Source organism: Vidua macroura, chromosome 6 (assembly GCF_024509145.1).
Source record: "Vidua macroura isolate BioBank_ID:100142 chromosome 6, ASM2450914v1, whole genome shotgun sequence".
NCBI classification, from domain to species: domain Eukaryota; kingdom Metazoa; phylum Chordata; class Aves; order Passeriformes; family Viduidae; genus Vidua; species Vidua macroura.
This window is the reverse complement of record NC_071576.1, coordinates 49,046,275-49,064,908: the sequence shown is the minus strand read 5'-3', so window position 1 is coordinate 49,064,908 and position 18,634 is coordinate 49,046,275. Positions and strand designations below refer to the sequence as shown.

Genomic DNA, 18,634 nt, shown 5'->3' with positions numbered 1-18,634 from the left:
AACCTGAAAATTATGATCAGTTCTGAAGAATTGTATGGAGGTGTTTTTCATCTGTACTGAAGTGACAGCATGCTAACTCTCATCTTCTTTGTCTTACTTACCATCTGACTTGCACTCAGTCCTTTCAGTCACATAATAACTTGGTTCCAATGCCTGCTCCAGGACACATGGTCCTCTGGGATTATCATTTATGTCCTTCATGCACTAGAATCCTGAAAAATAAAGGAAAAATCTAAGCTTTAACACTATCAGATGTCTAAGAACCATTCAGGGCTTTTACACACAATTCTTCTTGACAATAAATTCTAAAAGACCGTGACAAGCTGTTCATCCATAAAGAAAGAGTCAACCCACTAATGTGTGGGGTGAGGTGAAACATGCAAAGGAGATGAAGTATATTGGCATATTATTATTGATGAACATGCTTTTGCTTACTGCCTGCATAAAGGAACCGCAATCTACCAGAACCAAAGGGTATGTACCATAAAATGTTTTAATATTTAACAAAAAGGAGGCAATCCATAAACTAAGCTCTCCTAGGAGCCATCTGCACCATATGGAAAAAGCCTTCAGCTGAAATCACCACTCCCCCATTTCACTAAAATCTCCAAGAGGGTTTAAAGACCTGAATACAAGACAAAAGCCCTTATTTGTGAAGGACTGTTGAATGTGTCATACCTATCACAGTGGGGCTAAGTGAACGCATAATCTGGGAACAGTCCATCATAACCTCAGAGACCATGTGCCCAAAATGCTACTAAAACCATGGCAAAATCATAGGCAAAGAGGGTCATGCAGGTGGGTGGAAAGAAATTCACCCCTAACAAACTGCAAGGACCTTTTCCTCCTTCACACATTCAGCTAAAGGAGAGGCCAGAGATGCCTTTTTTTGTCCATATTATAAAATGCTCTGCCTTTGAGGCTTATGTGATTTGCCATCTACTTCTAAAGGACCTTGCATTGTGAACATCAGGCCAGTTCATTCAGTCTCTTCCAAAGTCCACAGAGATAAACAGAAATCCTCGTATTGATGCCAGTACACTCTGCATCACAAACCCAATCAAGAAGTCTCCTAAGAACATGAGTTTAAAGGGCTAAATTCTGAAAGTATCCTCTCCTACAGAGGTAATGTTGAAATCCCTTGACTAGAAACTGATTTTTCTGGTTCTGAACAGGCTAATAAATCCAAGCTTATTTAGATATGCACAATTTATCTCTGACACTGGGACATGAGGTGCTCACTGCATATAGAGCAGCACACTTGTATGTTAAAGAAGAACATATTTAAAAGTAAGTCACAACCTTAAAAGACACCAGTGTACAAGAAGACAGCATCTAGGCAAAACCAAAACAGCAGAGTAATGTGTGAATCACTCCTCAAAAAATCACCTGATGCAATATAGCACATCTTAGCACTAAGCTATCCTCTGCTACCCAGGACAAGGCATTACTAAGGGATGAAACTGGCTGTAAAGGCCTGGATACATGCTCTCTCTTTCACTTGTAGTAATACAAACATAGTATGTAAGTCCAAGAATAAGAATTACTATCTGTGTACCCAGTGTGCCTTCAAACATAATCCAAAAGTTATTCCTAAAACCAGAAAAAAAAAAAAAAAAGAATACATCATACAGATGGTATTTATACTTTTATAGCCACTTAGAAACACCCCTCCCTCCTTCCCAGGAAAATATGACAACTGATTGTTTTCAGCTAGATGTTTTTGTTAAGTTAGTTTTCTGATGTGATTTCTTCTGTCCAAGCTCAAATCAGAAAAGATGTCTTGCAGGCAAATCCCAAAGTCAACCTTCTTTTAGAGAGCAGGTACTACTAAAAACAGCTTAAAAGCACCATGAAAAGAGGACGTGGACAGTTCTGAGTCTACCATCAGCACCCCCACTGCCCCTCAAACTTGTCAATGACATAATTGCCAGTTGTGTGCAACAGCTCCTGAGAAACAGCCTTTGCAATGCACTCATGTTCCCTCCAGCAGAACTGCCTGAGGTGCAGAACCAAGGAGTAACTGGATTTTATAAGGGACTTTGTATCTTTTGGCTTACTACTGAAGGCCAAATTACATGCTTAAACTGCACCTTTTTAGTGATCTAATAAAGGATGTTATACTCTCTACACAGCACTTCTTGTCTTGACAAAAAGGGCTCTGGTATCTGAACAGGTTGCCCCAGCAAGCAAAGGTTATTACTTCTGCTAAGTGGAAATGTAATCAACTCTGCTTGCCCTCAGTCCAATGCAAGCAGAAGACAAGAGCTAAAATTCAAGCCAGAAGTGGTTTGTGGTTTTGAAAAAGTAGAGTAAGAATGTTTACATTTAGTTACTGTGGTTCAGCTGACACAAGGTAACCTGATCACACCTAGTTTTTAGCATAGAGCTGTTTACAATGACAGTAGCCCCAAATGCTTTCTTTGACCTCCCTTAGTGCCTGCAGTTCATCACAATATTCAGATACTGATATAAAACTGTTTTCTTTGCACACTTGTGGGAGTGGTCCCCGCTCTCCCTTGGGAGGCGGCTTCGGTATAGAGAAGTTGTCAATCACTTGTTGCTCCTCTCCCCAGTTGAACTGCCCATCAAAGTTTAACACATTCCCCAGTTCTGGAAAGTTCCCCTGTTCTGTTACCCCCATTGGACCCTGTTGGAATGCCACTCCTCTCCTGTATCCCAATTGGTTCATTGTATGTCACCCCATCCTGTCTCCTCCCCTCTACCCGTCACCCATTGGTTAACCTGTACCCTAGCCACCCCTATCCCTCTGCCCTTATATGCTCTGTCCCGCCTTTGTTCTGGGCTCCTGGAGTCAGTGCCCTCCGAGAGAGTTTGTGTTCCCTGCTTCCTCTTCCCGCTCCTTTGCTTATCCAGCAATAAAACCTCTCGGATTCTACTGCTCTGGAGACGTCTCGTCAATCTCTGGTGGAGTTATCCGGGTTTCACCTACCCCTCCCTGCGGACCGGTCAGCCGTGGATCACTCCCCGGACTGGCTGGGAACCCAGGGAGCCCCCGGAGCAACTTTTTATTACAGTTGGCGCCCCGAACACGGTGATTGCTGCCCCGGTCCCCGAAGAGCGTCTCCTCGCCGCGTCTGGATCTGTGACCCTGCGCTGCAGGATTGCAAGCGCTGTTCGCCGCCAATTCCAGGAGCAGCTGTTCTTCTGTTTTAAGAAGACTCCTTTCTCCTGGACCTGCTGACAAGTCATGGATATCCAACCCTGCAGCTTCGGGGGAAGCTCTGGATTCCACGACACCAGCAGAGCTCCACCACCCCACCTCAGCTTTTCCTTTCGCCGCGTCCCGGTTTCGGTGAGTCTCGCTGATCCAGTACAGCAGCCGACGCAGGCCCTTCTCTTTTTCTTTTCTCCTTTGCTTTGGTGGGGATTCTCTTCTGCAGCGCGGAGATGGGCAACTGCCTCTCCCCTGCAAGATGAGACTTTTACACCCAAGTTAAAGCTACCCTGCGGTTGGGGAATGTTTCTTTCAATAAAAGGGTTCTTAAGTCTTTCATTAATTTCATTTTTTATCATTTTCCCGACGCCTCTACTGAGGACGTCTTTTCGATTTCTTTCTGGGAAAAAGTTGGGCGTTATATTTATGACCTTCAAGTTGCGGGTACTTTTAAAGTCGGGAGATTCTTTCCTATTTATGATGTTATTTTTAATTTAGTTAAACAAAACCGGGAAAGTTCGGGCCCCAGTTTTCCTACCCCTCATTCCGCCCCCCTCGTTCCAAATCCCACTTCCCCTAAGGGTGGATCGGGAGGCAGATCCTGCCAAAATGAGGCACAGGGTTGCTACCGTCTCCCTGCTGCTTCCCGTTCCACCCTGTCCTTCTCTTGTGCTGGGACTGGCCACCCCAGCACGAGCCCTATCCATTTCCCTCAATCCGCATGTCCCCAACCCCAGTTTTACTCCCAGTTCCAGTTCTGTTTTAACATCACCTCAAAATGGCAGCGGCCTCGTGGCTGATCGCCCTGAAACACAAAATGGCGCCTCCTCCTCCTCCTCACACCCTCCGGTTCCCGCCACTTTACCATCTCCGCCCCCTCCGTCGAGTGCTGCCCCTGCGTCGGGTCGCGCCTCCCTAACTGCGTCGATCTCGGTGACGTCGGGACCCTCCCATCCTGCCTCCCTGGCTACACCCCTGGGCGGGCCCCTGGTGGGTGGGACAGGCCTACCGGAAGGCCACGCCCCAGTGGGTGGGTCAGGCCACGCCCCCTCTCCTACCAGTTCTGGTTCCCATGCTACCGGAACCGGAAGTAGGCCTTGCTGGACGCAGGCCATATTGGCCTGCAGGGTCTCCCGTTAACCAGGACCCACCGGCAAGGGAGAGGCTCTGCGCCCTAGCCCATCCTGCCTCATCCTCGGAAGAGGATGAGGACAGTGACGACCCCCGGCCAACAACCAAGCCAGGGGAGGGCTGGGCCCGGATAAGGGCCAAGGCCACCAGGGATGGGGACCTAGATCTCGCCAGGGATCTAGGCCCAATCGCGGCACTGGTCAAGCTCAAGAGGGGGAAGGAACCGCGATGGGAACAACTGCCGTACGCAGAGGTGAAGGAGTTGAGGAAGGCAGCCAAAGACTATGGGAGAAATTCCCCTTTCTTCAAAAACGTGCTAGACCTAACTTTCACCGGACATACCCTGGTACAGCACGACCTTCACTACATAGCGAAGGCTCTGCTGTCTCCCACAGAGTTTCTTCCGTGGGAGATACATTGGAAAAAGTTAATAAAGCCTATCCTAACAAAATACGACCTAAAGGAAGTGTTAGGAGAAGGCGCCGAGGGCCTGGAGGCACTGGCAGGGGAAGGGGAGTTTAGTAGGCCAGAAGACCAGATCCTCCTTCCCGATAACTTGTTAGCCAACATCTGAGATGCCGGGAAGGAGGCCCTACTAAAAATCCCCGATGGAACCACCCCCCTCCAGAACTTTTCGTCCATCCTCCAAGGCCCTGACGAGACTTTCATTAAGTTTGTAGACAGGCTAAAGGAGGCTATAGACAGGCAGATCGAGAATGTCGAGGCCCGAGAAGAACTGCTGCGGAAGATGGCCTTGACCAACGCCAACCCGGAGACGAAGAAAATCCTGCGAGCTCTAACCTAGGACCCGGAACCGACCATCACTAAGATGGTCGAGGCGTGCACCAAAGCGGCATCAATGGAGCAGACTGTGGCGTTCGCAGTGAGCAAGGGAGTGGGGGAGGCGATGGTGGACCTAATGAACACGCATTGCTTCGGTTGCGGTCAGTTGGGCCACATACAAGCCAACTGCCCACACTGGCCGCCAGAAAGGCCCTACCATGCGTACAACCCCTCCCCGAGGCCGCCATATTGGAATCCCTGTTTTCATCGGCCGGGAAACGGGAGGCGGAGCGCGCTGAGGGGCCGTGCTATGACAACAAATGGCCCGTCCCAGCGCCCTGTGCTGCCATCGCTCCCGGAAAACCACCGCCCCAGCGGCACATTTCTCCAGATGTCCGCAGCCAGGAGGACGGGCTCCGGCTCCTCAGACGGACTAAACAACTGAACAGCGCCTGCCGCCAGGTCCTCCGGAGTTCCATCCACATCATGTTTCCGGATGAGGACCTGCTCAGTGTCCCGGTAGGATTCCTGCCGCCACCCTATTGTGAACATCCAGTCACCGTCCTCTTCGTGGGAGACTCCATCAGCACGCCGGACGACCTCACCATCATCCCGGAGGCTGTCTACTTCGAGCCGGGGGCAGAACTCAACGTCTCCGTGGTGTGCCATCATCCTCCATTCTCTCTGCCGAGAGGGTCTCCTTTAGCCCTGTGCTACATCCTACACAGTCACATCGAAGACACCAACTACGACATCTCACCGGACTTTCCTACGGATAAGGACATTTCTGCCTTTTTCATACAAAATGTCAGTAAACAAAGACCCATTATTAAGACCACTTTTATTTTACAGGGGAAGACGATCTCACTGGACCTGATGGCAGACACCGGCGCGGACGTTACCATCGTCCCTCAGGCAGAGTGGCCGCGCGACTGGGAGTTAGTGTCCCCTTGTGGCACAATCTCTGGCGTGGGAGGAGCCGTCAATTCCCGTCGCAGTAAGCGCCTCATGTGTGTAGAGGGGCCAGAGGGCCAGATTGCCACAATTTGGCCTTTTGTAGTTACATCCAACATCAAATTATTAGGCAGGGATGTTTTGTCCCAGTGGGGTGCCCATCTCGACATCCCTAGCCCTGCGTGGGATTTTTAGTCTGGGCCACTGTGGAGCGCACCTCCCCACCGCTCAATTGGAAAACTGATGTACCGGTGTGGGTGGACCAGTGGCCCTTGCCAATCGAAAAACTTAAGGCGCTCAACGAACTTGTTAGAGGAGCAGGTGCGCCTGGGGCATTTAATACCTTCCACCAGCCCCTGGAACACACCTGTCTTTGTTATAAAAAAACCCGGCAAAGACAGGTGGCGCCTGCTCCAAGACCTACGCAGGGTTAACAATGTTATTGAGGATATGGGCCCCTTGCAACCAGGCCTTCCCTCTCCCTCTATGCTGCCCCGGGATTGGCAACTCGCAATCCTTGATATCAAGGATTGTTTTTTCAACATCCCTTTATACCCCGGAGATGCTCCCAGGTTCGTGTTCTCGGTTCCCTCTATCAACCGAGGTGAGCCATATAAGCGATACCAATGGACCACTCTGCCTCAGGGAATGAAAAATTCCCCGGTGCTCTGCCAGACCTTTGTGGTGCAGGTCCTTTCCCCAATTCGCCGCCTCTTTCCGGAGGCCATTATTCTACACTATATGGACGACATTTTAATTTGTGCTGCCAGTACTAACTACCTACAAGCAGCCTTGGACAGGACAATGAAAGCTATAAAGAATGCGGGCTTCCAGATCGCGGAGGACAAGATCCAGCTGTCGTCCCCCTGGAAGTACTTGGGCTTCCTGATTACGGGAAGGACCGTTGCGCCCCAGTCTCTTGTCATCAAAGACGACCCATGGACCCTGCGAGATTTGCAGCAGCTCTGCAGTACCATCACCTGGATCCGACCTCTCCTGGGACTCACCACGGAGCAGCTGTCGCCACTATTCCATCTCCTGAAAGGCGACGGCGACCTGGCATCCCCACGCCATCTCACTCCGGATGCCCGTGAGGCCTTGGAGAGAGTCGCAGCTGCTATCAAGTCTCGCCAGGCGCATCGGGTCGCGCAGTCCCTCCCAGTCAAGTGTGCCATCCTTGGTAAGTCTCCAAACTTACACGCCCTGTTATTCCAGTGGGACGACAGCGAGAGGGACCCACTCCTTGTCATCGAGTGGTTGTTCCTCCCCCACCAGCCCACCAAGACAGTAACAACATACCCTGAACTAATGTCAAAACTGATCATTAAGGCCCACCAGCGCCTCCGGACCCTCGCAGGGTGTGACCCAACATGCATTTATTTACCGCTAAACTTGGACCAATTAGACTTCCTTTTGCAAACAAATGAATACTTACAGATCGCACTAGATAGCTATCCTGGCCAGATTCTCATACACTATCCTAAACACAAATTATTCAAAGACACCTTGTATTTGGCTCCAAAAATTTTCAAAAGTAAAACACCACTGAAAGGCACTCTCACAGTGTTCACTGATGGGTCGGGTAGATCCCACAAATCAGTGATCACCTGGAAGGACCCAGACAGTCAGAAGTGGGAGTCTGACGTCCAAATAGTTCAGGGTTCCCCCCAGATCGCTGAACTTGCAGTAGTGGTGAGAGCCTTCAAAAAATTTCAACAACCGTTCAACCTGGTAACTGATTCGGCGTATGTAGCCGGGATAGCAGAGCGGGCCGAATGTGCCCTGCTCAAAGAAATTCAGAATAAAATACTCTATAACTTGCTCTCAGAACTGATTTGGCTGATCTCCCACCGAGAGCAACCTTATCATATCTTGCATGTTAGGTCACACACAGACCTGCCAGGAGATATCACCGAGGGCAACCGGAGAGCGGACACTCTGGCAATGTTAGCTCACACCAACATCGCAAACCCAGCAGCCTTGACACCTACCCTGCCAGATGTTCACATGCAGGCTAAGATGAGCCACGCCTTTTACCATCAGAATGCTCCGGTGTTGTGTCGCCAGTTCAAGATCTCCAAGGAGCAGGCGTGAGCCGTCTTAGCCACCTGCCCCAACTGCCAGTCCCATGCATTACCATCGTTAGCAACGGGGGTTAACCCCCGGGGACTGGGGGCACTGGACATCTGGCAGACAGATGTCACCCATTTCCCCTCTTTTGGCCGGCTCAAGTATATCCACGTGTTGGTGGACACGTTCTCAGGGGCAGTGTTCGCTTCCACCCATACGGGGGAAAAAACCAAAGACATTATCAAACACTTATACATGGCTTTCTCCACTCTGGGTGTCCCAAAAACCATCAAAACTGATAATAGACCAGGGTTCACGTCCAAACAGTTTGTGGAGTTTGTGCAACTATGGGGCATTGACCATGTCACTGGAATTCCACACAACCCTACAGGGCAGTCAATCGTGGAGCGAAAACACCAGGAAATTAAGAAATTGTTAGAACAACAGAATGATTCGGCCCTTACCACGAGCCCTGTAGAAAGGTTGTGCAAGGCTCTGTACGTTCTCAATTTCATGAACTGTTCGGACCGCGAGCCAAATCCCCCCATCCTGCGCCATTTCCATAATAACACCAGGGCGCAGTTGAAGGAGAGACCTCCTGTGCTCGTGAAGGACCCTGAGTCCAAAGTCATCAAAGGTCCATACCCTCTAATAACGTGGGGGAGAGGGTATGGATGTGTCTCAACAGAACAGGGCCCCAGGTGAATCCCCGGCAAATTCATCAAGCCGTACAGAGAAGACATCGTTGCGGAGAGCCAACCCCCGGAACACTCCCCTGAGACGCCAGCACCAGCAAAAACCACCGTCGCGTGGAGCCGGAGAAAAAGGAAGAGGACTACACCTGTTAATGCTGCCGTCAGAACCCTCATAACAAACAGACATTTCCCACTAGCTTGGACTGTTTACCCTCTAACTCCATCCCCTCCCATCCCTTACCCTTTCCCATCCTACCACTTTCCTCACCCCCTTTTCCCTCATACCTGACCCGATTTTATCCTCCTGTTTGTTACAATTTTGATTTAAACAGGGGAGGATGGGGAGTCAAAGGGGCCATTGTCCTCATTTCTTTTATATGTCTATTTATCAGACTTCGGCCCACCCAGAATGGCAGTCACAGCAGCCAGAGCACCCCACAGTGACCGGCTTCCTGCAGCAGCACTCTTCACCATCTTGTGGCTTCATCTGTCAGGAAGCTGGATCGTACCACAGCCCAAAGAGAATGTCTGGGTCACACTGGCAAAGTCCATCGGTCAGGAGCAATTTTGCATGGCCATGGGAGGTGTAGACAACCCGTTGTCTACATGCCTGGCGGGAGTCCCCCTGTCCGAAAACGACTTTCCTTTCACAGAGATCAAACACAACCCGGCGGACTCCTGGATGGGTTGGATGAGGACACTGCCACAGGCACCACAGGAACCCCAGGAATTGGATCTACTGGGGTCCACAAGGGCTCACTTCTGTATTAGATTCTATACTAAAGCCCCTCAAGGAAAAACAAATTATAACATCAAGGAAATAACACCAGCTAATAAAAAATACATCAACGAGTGGTGCAACTACACGAGCCCAGTACTGTCCAAGTCCTACCCATATCCTAAGGAGCTCCCTCGGGGTGTGTTTTTGATCTGTGGGGACAGGGTGTGGGCTGGGATCCCATCTAAGATCAAAGGGGGTTCCTGTAGCCTTGACAAGCTTACTACACTAACTCCCAACAAGACACAAATTCTGGATTGGAAAAAGGAAAGTCAATCGGCATGCCAAAAGAGATCCTATGGTGAATTCGACCCAAATTGTGACTCGGAAATTTATGATTGGGGCAAAGGAAAGAGGGTCGCCGCATCCATCTTTCTACCGTGGTATGCGGCAGCAAAGGCCCTCGGTGAGATTTCTCACTTAGGGTGTTGGGTGAGTAAGCAGGCCAATGCTACCTCCGCCGCCTTATCAGATCTTTTAGCGGAAGAAGAGACCACCAGGCACGCCACTCTACAAAACAGAGTGGCCATCGACTTCCTGCTGCTCGCCCATGGCCACAGTTGCGAGGACTTTGAAAGGATGTGCTGCTTCAACCTGACCTCGAAGAGCACATCCATCCAAGCCAGCATCCAGCGGATCCAGGCGTTAGTGACGGATTTAAAGACTGAAACTAAGGCTGTGGATGCAACAAACAAGATCTTTTCCCAGTGGGGTGTTCCTGGGTGGGCCATTCCCATCGTTAAAGGTTTAATTTGGGTTCTGATTATAATATTTCTGATTTCTATCGCCTTAGCCATTTTTAAGAAGATGTTGTACAGAGCTGCAGGGAATGTATTTTTAATAAACCAAAAAGGGGGAGTTGTGGGAGGGGTCCCCGCTCTCCCTTGGGAGGCGGCTTCGGTATAGAGAAGTTGTCAATCACTTGTTGCTCCTCTCCCCAGTTGAACTGCCCATCAAAGTTTAACACATTCCCCAGTTCTGGAAAGTTCCCCTGTTCTGTTACCCCCATTGGACCCTGTTGGAATGCCACTCCTCTCCTGTATCCCAATTGGTTCATTGTATGTCACCCCATCCTGTCTCCTCCCCTCTACCCGTCACCCATTGGTTAACCTGTACCCTAGCCACCCCTATCCCTCTGCCCTTATATGCTCTGTCCCGCCTTTGTTCTGGGCTCCTGGAGTCAGTGCCCTCCGAGAGAGTTTGTGTTCCCTGCTTCCTCTTCCCGCTCCTTTGCTTATCCAGCAATAAAACCTCTCGGATTCTACTGCTCTGGAGACGTCTCGTCAATCTCTGGTGGAGTTATCCAGGTTTCACCTACCCCTCCCTGCGGACCGGTCAGCCGTGGATCACTCCCCGGACTGGCTGGGAACCCAGGGAGCCCCCGGAGCAACTTTTTATTACACACACTGTGTACAAAGAACTTGGTATCACATTTCCAGAGAGGCCAAACGAATAAGAATTAATGTTGAAGCTCTGTACTTTTCTACAAAGAGAGTGTTGCCTCTTCTTAAACTATATTCTACTGTTGTATTCTGCATTCAGTGCAAGTGCCTTGCCAGAATCCACACTTAATTCCATTCTTTATACTGCCTCCAAACTCAAGCATTCCTCCTCTGCTTCCGCTTTCCCCATAATTTAATTTAGGGACAGGTGTGGTTTTACACTGGTGAAAGAAATACCCATCCATTGCCAAATATGTCCTGTGTTTCTGTCTCTCCAACAGCATGTGAACGATCAAAGGAAAATACCACTAAAGCAAGACAGGAATTACTCCTGCCTCTAAAAATGCATTAAGGCTTATTTTCAATTAACTTACACCTTGCAGTTATTATCAGTGCAAAATTGATGTGAAAACAATGCTGAGATCTGGCAGCATTTTACACCTACTACACATGATGTAGAAGACATAATTCCATCTGCTCTTGACTACAAGGAAAACCTTCAAGGCTAAGTAGTTTCACAGAAAGCAACTCACATTAAACAATAAAGGCAATACAACTGCATTACCTTCCTTTTGAAACTCTGGTATGTCCTTTGCTATTCTGACACAAGCAGCTACAACAAGTCACAGGAGCACTCATTCACATGCAAAAGTGCCAGCAAAATCAGGCTCCAAATTAAAAGAAGATTTCAGCACCTAATTTTGAGCGGTGAAAGCCCTAGAGGATGTGTCAGAGAGGACTGAGAAGCAATTGCCAAATTCCTGGTAGCAAATACCCAGAAGCACATTCAGACTACATGGAACCAAGAGTGACTTTAGCTTGTGCTATGTATGAGGAAAATCCTAAGCTTTTAAGCTACCAAGTTAATTCTTGCTGAAAACAATGACATGGTCTGCCCAAGTAAAAATTGTACACACAATTATCTGTATACATAGCCTGGCACTGACAGAGTAACAAAGCAGGTTAAATTGCAGGAGCGTCATCACAGAACAGTAATGGAATTGCAGAGGATGCAACACAGAATGATAAAATAGTTTATTGCTATTGCTCAATTTTTCCCTCTTTGGGAAGGATATAGCACCTATTCCAAAGGGCACATCATTCAGACAATCCATAGTGATGTTGTAAGATGTTCCCTCACTTAATCTACAACCCCCAGACAAGACTATTTGCCCAGAATGAGCATGGAGCCACACACTCTCCTTTTGTCCTTACATTCCCTTTTCTCCCTCTTGAGAATGGACAAACCAGAAGATAGGGCTAAGACTCCTGGGGAAAAGGAACAGAAAAACTTTATTAAAATGAAGTGTGCATATAAGTGGTTTCTGTCTTGGGATCTGAAGAGTAAGTTTAATTAACCACCTGGGTGGAAAGAACAGCTTATATAATGCAGACTGACTGAGGACTGCCATCCCAGGTATTCCGCACAACCCCTTCTAACTGCTAGTCCACGTAAGAGCAATTTTTACTGGCAAAACCAACATAAGAGGGATGAGGGATCAGGATGTCAACTTTAGAGACCAATACACATTGCACAGGCTACTGAATAGCTCTGTAAAGGAAACAGGGCTTTGTTCCTTCTTAAACTCAAAAATTAATTTGTCCTCAGATAGTTACTCAGTGCTCAATAGATACTGACAGATTCTGCCACTGTCAATGAAAGCATGTCCTGGAAAACATCTGAGAACTTCAGTTCTTCTCTACCTGTACTCTGTGAGTCTGCTTTGCACAATACTGTATCCACATGAGATGTCAGCAAAAAACATGACAAACTTGAAGAAATTCTAACTCTGGGAATGAGAGAGGTTTGTTCATTGAACACTGGATCATCTGGTTGTGAGGCCACAGCTCTGTATTTCAGTGATTTGAGAGTCTGTCTTTGGTTTCCTGCTTCTCCATTTTCTTCAGATTCAGTTCAAGAGACTGCCCACCATTCTGTGGTTGTAGAGCTCTTAGCTCAGAGGGTCCTTAATATTTCTTGAGGAATTTGTATGAGTCCACCATCCAAATCACCAACACTTGAGGTTCACTTTGTGTTGCATTTAGCATGACGTAACCTTTCACTCTGCAGAGAGGGGTTTGTTTCACCCTGTTCAGTTTCCACTACCGCATCCTATCCCCCTGTCTTAGCTATCCATGCAGCAACAAGGCTGCTTCAGCTTGCAGAACTGACAGAAAATTAATTAACTAGGTGGGATGTGGATTAGCCCTCACTGGGGGAAAGAAAAGGGGACCCTCTTCAGAAGAAGCTCACTGCTAGATTAAATGCTGAGGTGAACTGCACTCTGCTTACAGGCATTTACAGGACTTCCCTGGGGGTTCAGCTCATTGTACATCCACATGTATATAGTAAAAATAAGGTTAAGCAAGTAGCAAATGAAATTCAACTCCTTTGTTACAGCATAATGATTTTTGTGAACATCTCCCACCAATTTTACCCAAAAAAGAGTGATCAAAATTCAATCAGGGCAAAAGTATTAATAAAACAATTAAATAGGAAACCAAACATTAAATACAAACCTTTAAAACAATATTCCCACTGGGAAAAAAAAAATCTCACTTTCTTAAAAAAGCTATTTTCTAAATAGCTAAATAAAGTAAACTCAGAAAATTAGACATGATATGCAAAGCCATCCTAGAGAGCATTTATAGCAGTTACTTGAAATTCTGATGTCACTCACAACAGATACATCAGCTGGTCGCTCTAAAAACTTGATCATATATTAAAAGCTATGACCAATATTGTTTTCTGTGCATAGAGATAAACATCCTGCTCAAAGATCTGAACTCCTATTTAAAAACAAAACCAAACATTAAGAATAAAAAGCACCCAGTGTCGTTCTGAGACACATATGTGGCTGCATTTCATATTCCCTGCCTACACTGGCAGTGTGGGAGCTGTTAGTCATCTAATGTGCAGATCTGCTTGGCACCATGCCTTCACTTTGGCATGCAGGCAGGGAAGATGAGCACCCATTTGTTGTACTCTTACATCTTCACTGCAGGTTCATCAGGCAGCGTGACCAGGCCCTCCCAACTCAAACTGCAGGCTGCTGGGAGGTAGACCAGTTCAAAGTGAAGCCCAAGGTCTGGGATGTTCTTAAGCACATTTGTAAAGGAAAGGCAACTTTTAAATTTATACTGTTTAGACACATTCTCTGTTGGGACCTAACAACATGTTTATTTAAGAATAAGGACTTTTTATTGAATAGAGGCCTAATTTAGTTTTGCGGTCAACCTTGGCACAGATCCTTTCACTGTTTTCAACAGTATGAGAGGTTCTCAAGCTGGTTTGCTTTAACTATCCTGCTCTGCCTCTGTTCTGGAGGGGCCTGGAACAGAACCTAAATTTAGTTTTCAAGTAAGTCTGCCATAAAACTTCATTTCCCAGACTACAGCAGGATCAGACACCCCATAATTTGGGATCCTAATTTCATTTGAGCCATACAAAACACATACAAGAAAGGTGTGCTTTTTTAGTGCCATGCTGATGGTGAAATCTGAAGAGTAAGAGTGCCTCAATGTTGTCAGACTTTGAAGGAATAGCTCTGGCCATTTCCCTCCCAGTGTTTTGAATACTATGAACTGGTATTTTACATGAGATACTTCACTTTACAACCTCCTTTGTATAGAATTAACAAAGCACCAAAGCATCTGCTGTCTGACATGCAGGGAAAGAAGTGTTTGAGTGCAGGTATCTCATGCCATTGCTTGGATATCTCAGTGCTGAAACCACTTCACACTGATTGCTGCACTTACATCAAGGACAAGTTTCACACTGCTCCACCACTCCACTGTAGAAACTGGCAAGGCCAGCCTTCAAGGGTAATCTGGAACTACCTTACAGGATCTCTCTAAATTCCTTGCTTATTCTAACTGCCTTCAGCAATATGGGCTGCCATGTCCCTACAGGTTTTGACCCAAATGTGCACAAGTTTAGATTCCTCAGGACTACAGTGCACTGCAGTTACTTCCTTGGTGTAATGCCTGCTGACTGCGCTCAGTGTTCATATCTCACTGAAGGGAACAGCTTTTGACAAGCAGGAGTTCAGAACAGGTAAGATCTGGTCTGATCTAGTGGAGCTCTGTCTTTAAATTTGATGACAGTAAGAAGAAATATGTGGGAAGCATCCACAATAATCAACCATCTCAAGTTAATTAGCAATTAATTTAGTGAGCTACTAAAGTCTAGTGAAGAGGAATCCTGGGAGATTCTGGTCACAGTTTCCCTGATGTAAATCTAGATTAACTCCTAGAGAGAACATCAATCTACATGACAGTTACTTCAGATTTACACCCAGCTACTCTGAATTTGTGCACTTGTTTTCACAGCCATGTGGAAAACCTGTCTCAACAAAAATCAGCTCTGCTCTCATGCAGATTCTGCAAGACACACAGAGTTACAGTTCTGTAAAAACCCAGCCTCGGTGAAAAGGGGAAATTAAATTCTCCACTGATGAAACCTAAGCCTCCCACATAACAGACAAAAACTCTGCTACAGAGCCTGCCACTACAGGCAGTGGTCACAATAGCTTCCTTAGTTCTCAGTCTTCATGCAGTAAGGATAATTCCCTTTCAATGGATTTCACAAAGTACAACAGCAAGTATCAAAATTACTACATTCCTCTGCCTAGGACTCCTAAGAGTATTAAGAATAGCAGATCTACAGAGTCAGTTTTGAGTCCAGTCTTACAACCCCAGCAAAATCCACACAATCGTTCAAGGTCATCTCTCTAAAGGCTACAGAGAGAGCAAACACCTTCTGGCCATTAGCACTGACACTTGTGATGCAGAGAGCAGCTGCATTAGAGAAATTTGATATGAAAACCAGAGATGTTGTCCAGCTACATGGCCTGTCACCCTTTTACCAGTTTTACTCAGTTCTGTATCCACTTCTCTGCACAGCCACAATTTTTCCCTTTCTTTATCCATTAGTTAACCACTGATATAGTGCTGCTTCCCACCCACATGAATCTCAATCCTAGTGGTGCAGCCCTGGTCATGAAATTCTGAGCTGATTCAGAGAAGGTGTATGCCTGCCTGTGTGCTTCCAGGCTAGCCAGAGTACAGGTCACAAAAGTAACAAATAGCAGAGTGACTGGAAAGTATTTTACAAGAAACAAGCCAAAAACAGAAGAGTAATGGTAATTTTTAAGGGGGGGGGGTTGATCTTATAGAAGATTGTATTTTCTCTAAGCAGTTCAACACAGAAGAATTTCGTCTACACAGGCCACTTTGTGTCTTAAAGCTGGAGTTCTCCAAAACTATGTAATATTTATGACTTTGTCTACAGATACAAGTTATATCACAGTATAAAAGGATGAGTATTTAAACAATAACTATTCCAGAATTACTATGCCCAAAAATGAAGTTATTTAGAAAATTATTGCACAAAAAAGCTGTATGGACATTGTGTAAGTACTGCAGAGTATTGCAGCATGCCAAAATAAAAACAACAACAGTTTAATGTGATGAAGCAAAATAATCTCCCCTTCAGATGTACCAGTAAATCCCACAGCACCCTATAGTTCTTATCTCAACCCCCATAAAATTACTGGAAAGAAATAAAGCTACAATTACATACAAGCTTCAGGTGCCTTTTCTGAACTTAACTGAGCTTCACCAACAGGTGAGATAGGAACTCAACTGGTTACTGATGGCTAGGCATAAATAACTTGCTTAATTTCTAGAAGAGTAAGTGGACTCAAAGAAATCTTTCTTTGTACTATTTCTCAAAGATCGCACCAGCTGACTCATCCTCCTGCCTAAAGTACATCATGAAAGGAAAGCAAAGTAAAACATAATATCTCAAATTATCAGAACCAAAATTGCTTCCTATACTAGCAGGAGATAGACTAAAAACAAAATTGGATGCCAATTCACAAACTGCCATTACATTTCCAGGAAACCAATCCACCAAGGAACATACTGCACTCTAGAGAGTCCTTAATGAATAGCGACCCATTTGCAATAGGCTAGTTGAGGCTTTGCCAGCATTTAGGTTTTAAATCCCTCACATGTAAGCAAAATAAACCTGGAACTTACTGAAACATTACATAAAGGGTTCCAGTCCAGGAAGAGAGACTCTGGGAGGGAGGTGGGGGGAAGTGTTAGTGCCACAGTAGATAGGATTTAGTGTTTTAATTTTAAAAATAAAAAATAAATTAAAATTTGAGAAAAAAAAAAAAAAGGAGAAGCTTTGAACCATTACAAGTTCCAAAGGTAGTAAACATTTTGGCAGGCATTTAAGGCTGAATCCTGCAGGTAGTAAAGTACGCTTGAGTCTAATCTCAGTGAGACAAGAGTTGCTAGTATCCCCTCAAAGAATGAGGGATCCCCAGTGTCTGAGTACACATTTACATGCATGGGTCTCAAAGCATGAAGCTGTTTCTGTAGTCTGGATCACTGTCCATCTATACTTCCTCTGTTATTCTTGCACTAAAGAGCTTGATCTTTCTTCCATCACAGGGCCGATGATGTTTACAGTCCAGGGCCCAGAAGATAAGCACTATAAACTTGCAAGCATGATGAAATATACAGTACATATAAGAGCTTTACACACTGAATATAATTTGCATTAGATGGAGCATTACTTTCCCCTTGATGTTTATATATAGAGTATTTCATGGTCTCTTGGCACTGGTTTTTTTAACTAGAAGCTATATAGCTTCTAATTTGGAGCTCCTACAGTTTCCAGCCCCATCAGCTGGAACAGACTGCACGCTTCTGACTTCCAGTTCTTGGAAATAGATTGCAATAGTGCAGAGAGGAAGCAGCATTACACATTGTTAAGAGAATGGACAGGGCAGACAGAGGCATTTCATGACCATCCACATCTGCATTAAATCATCTCAGTACTCAAGTAAGGCCAGGAGGGTTAAAAGTAAGGATGGTAAGCTCAAAGTAAAGCCACTAAATGCTTTCAGTACCAAATGGAGGTCCATCAGTTGACTGCCTCCATCCTTCACTGTCCTAAGTGCCTCCTGTATCCTTCAATACTCCTGCTACCATCACAGCTGTGGAGGTGTACCCAAGAACTGCCCACAGAATGCCTCAGGCCTTGGCTGCAGCCAGGGCTGTCCCACTCATGAACCCCAGCCCCAGTAGTGGGTCCCCATTCTGTCCTGCCCAGTGCACTTTGACTGTGTAACAACAGGTATTGAGGCTCCAGGCCCATGCCACAGCCTCCTCTGCTTGTTTATTGCAGCCCAGCACTGATTACTGCCCCTTTAAAGCACCTACCCATTTTGAAAAGCCACAAGTTTCTCATCAAGTCCAGGCTGTGCCTCAGAAGGCAGTGGCAGTCTGCTATGTCTTTCGAAGAAAGGAAGTTGGGTACAACAACTCAGTTCCTAGATCAGGACTCAGGAGTTCCTCACCATGCCCAATATAAGACTTCCCACAGTAGGCCAGTATTGTCTTAATTTTACTTGATTTTATTAAGTATTTGGACATTGAGCCATATATACACGTACCTGAAACATGACCACATTTAACATATCCAGGTATGAAAAGCTTATCCATTCACAACATTATGACCCTGTAAATCAACAATCAACACTCATCCTGACTAGCAATTACTGAGGAGAAATCAATGTAACTC

The 18,634-nt window shown here is 46.3% G+C and overlaps 1 protein-coding gene across 6 annotated transcripts in view; it reads right to left on the bottom strand.

The window, feature by feature from the left end:
• The window catches only part of PTPN5 (protein tyrosine phosphatase non-receptor type 5), an 85,595-nt gene that overhangs the window by 54,279 nt on the left and 12,682 nt on the right, over positions 1-18,634 (bottom strand). For all 6 annotated transcript variants that reach the window (XM_053980958.1, XM_053980957.1, XM_053980956.1 and 3 more), the window contains one exon: positions 102-212. In XM_053980958.1, the coding sequence (XP_053836933.1) occupies positions 102-201 (100 nt within the window). In that variant the 5' untranslated portion in view covers positions 202-212. The remainder of the gene's footprint in view (positions 1-101; positions 213-18,634) is intronic.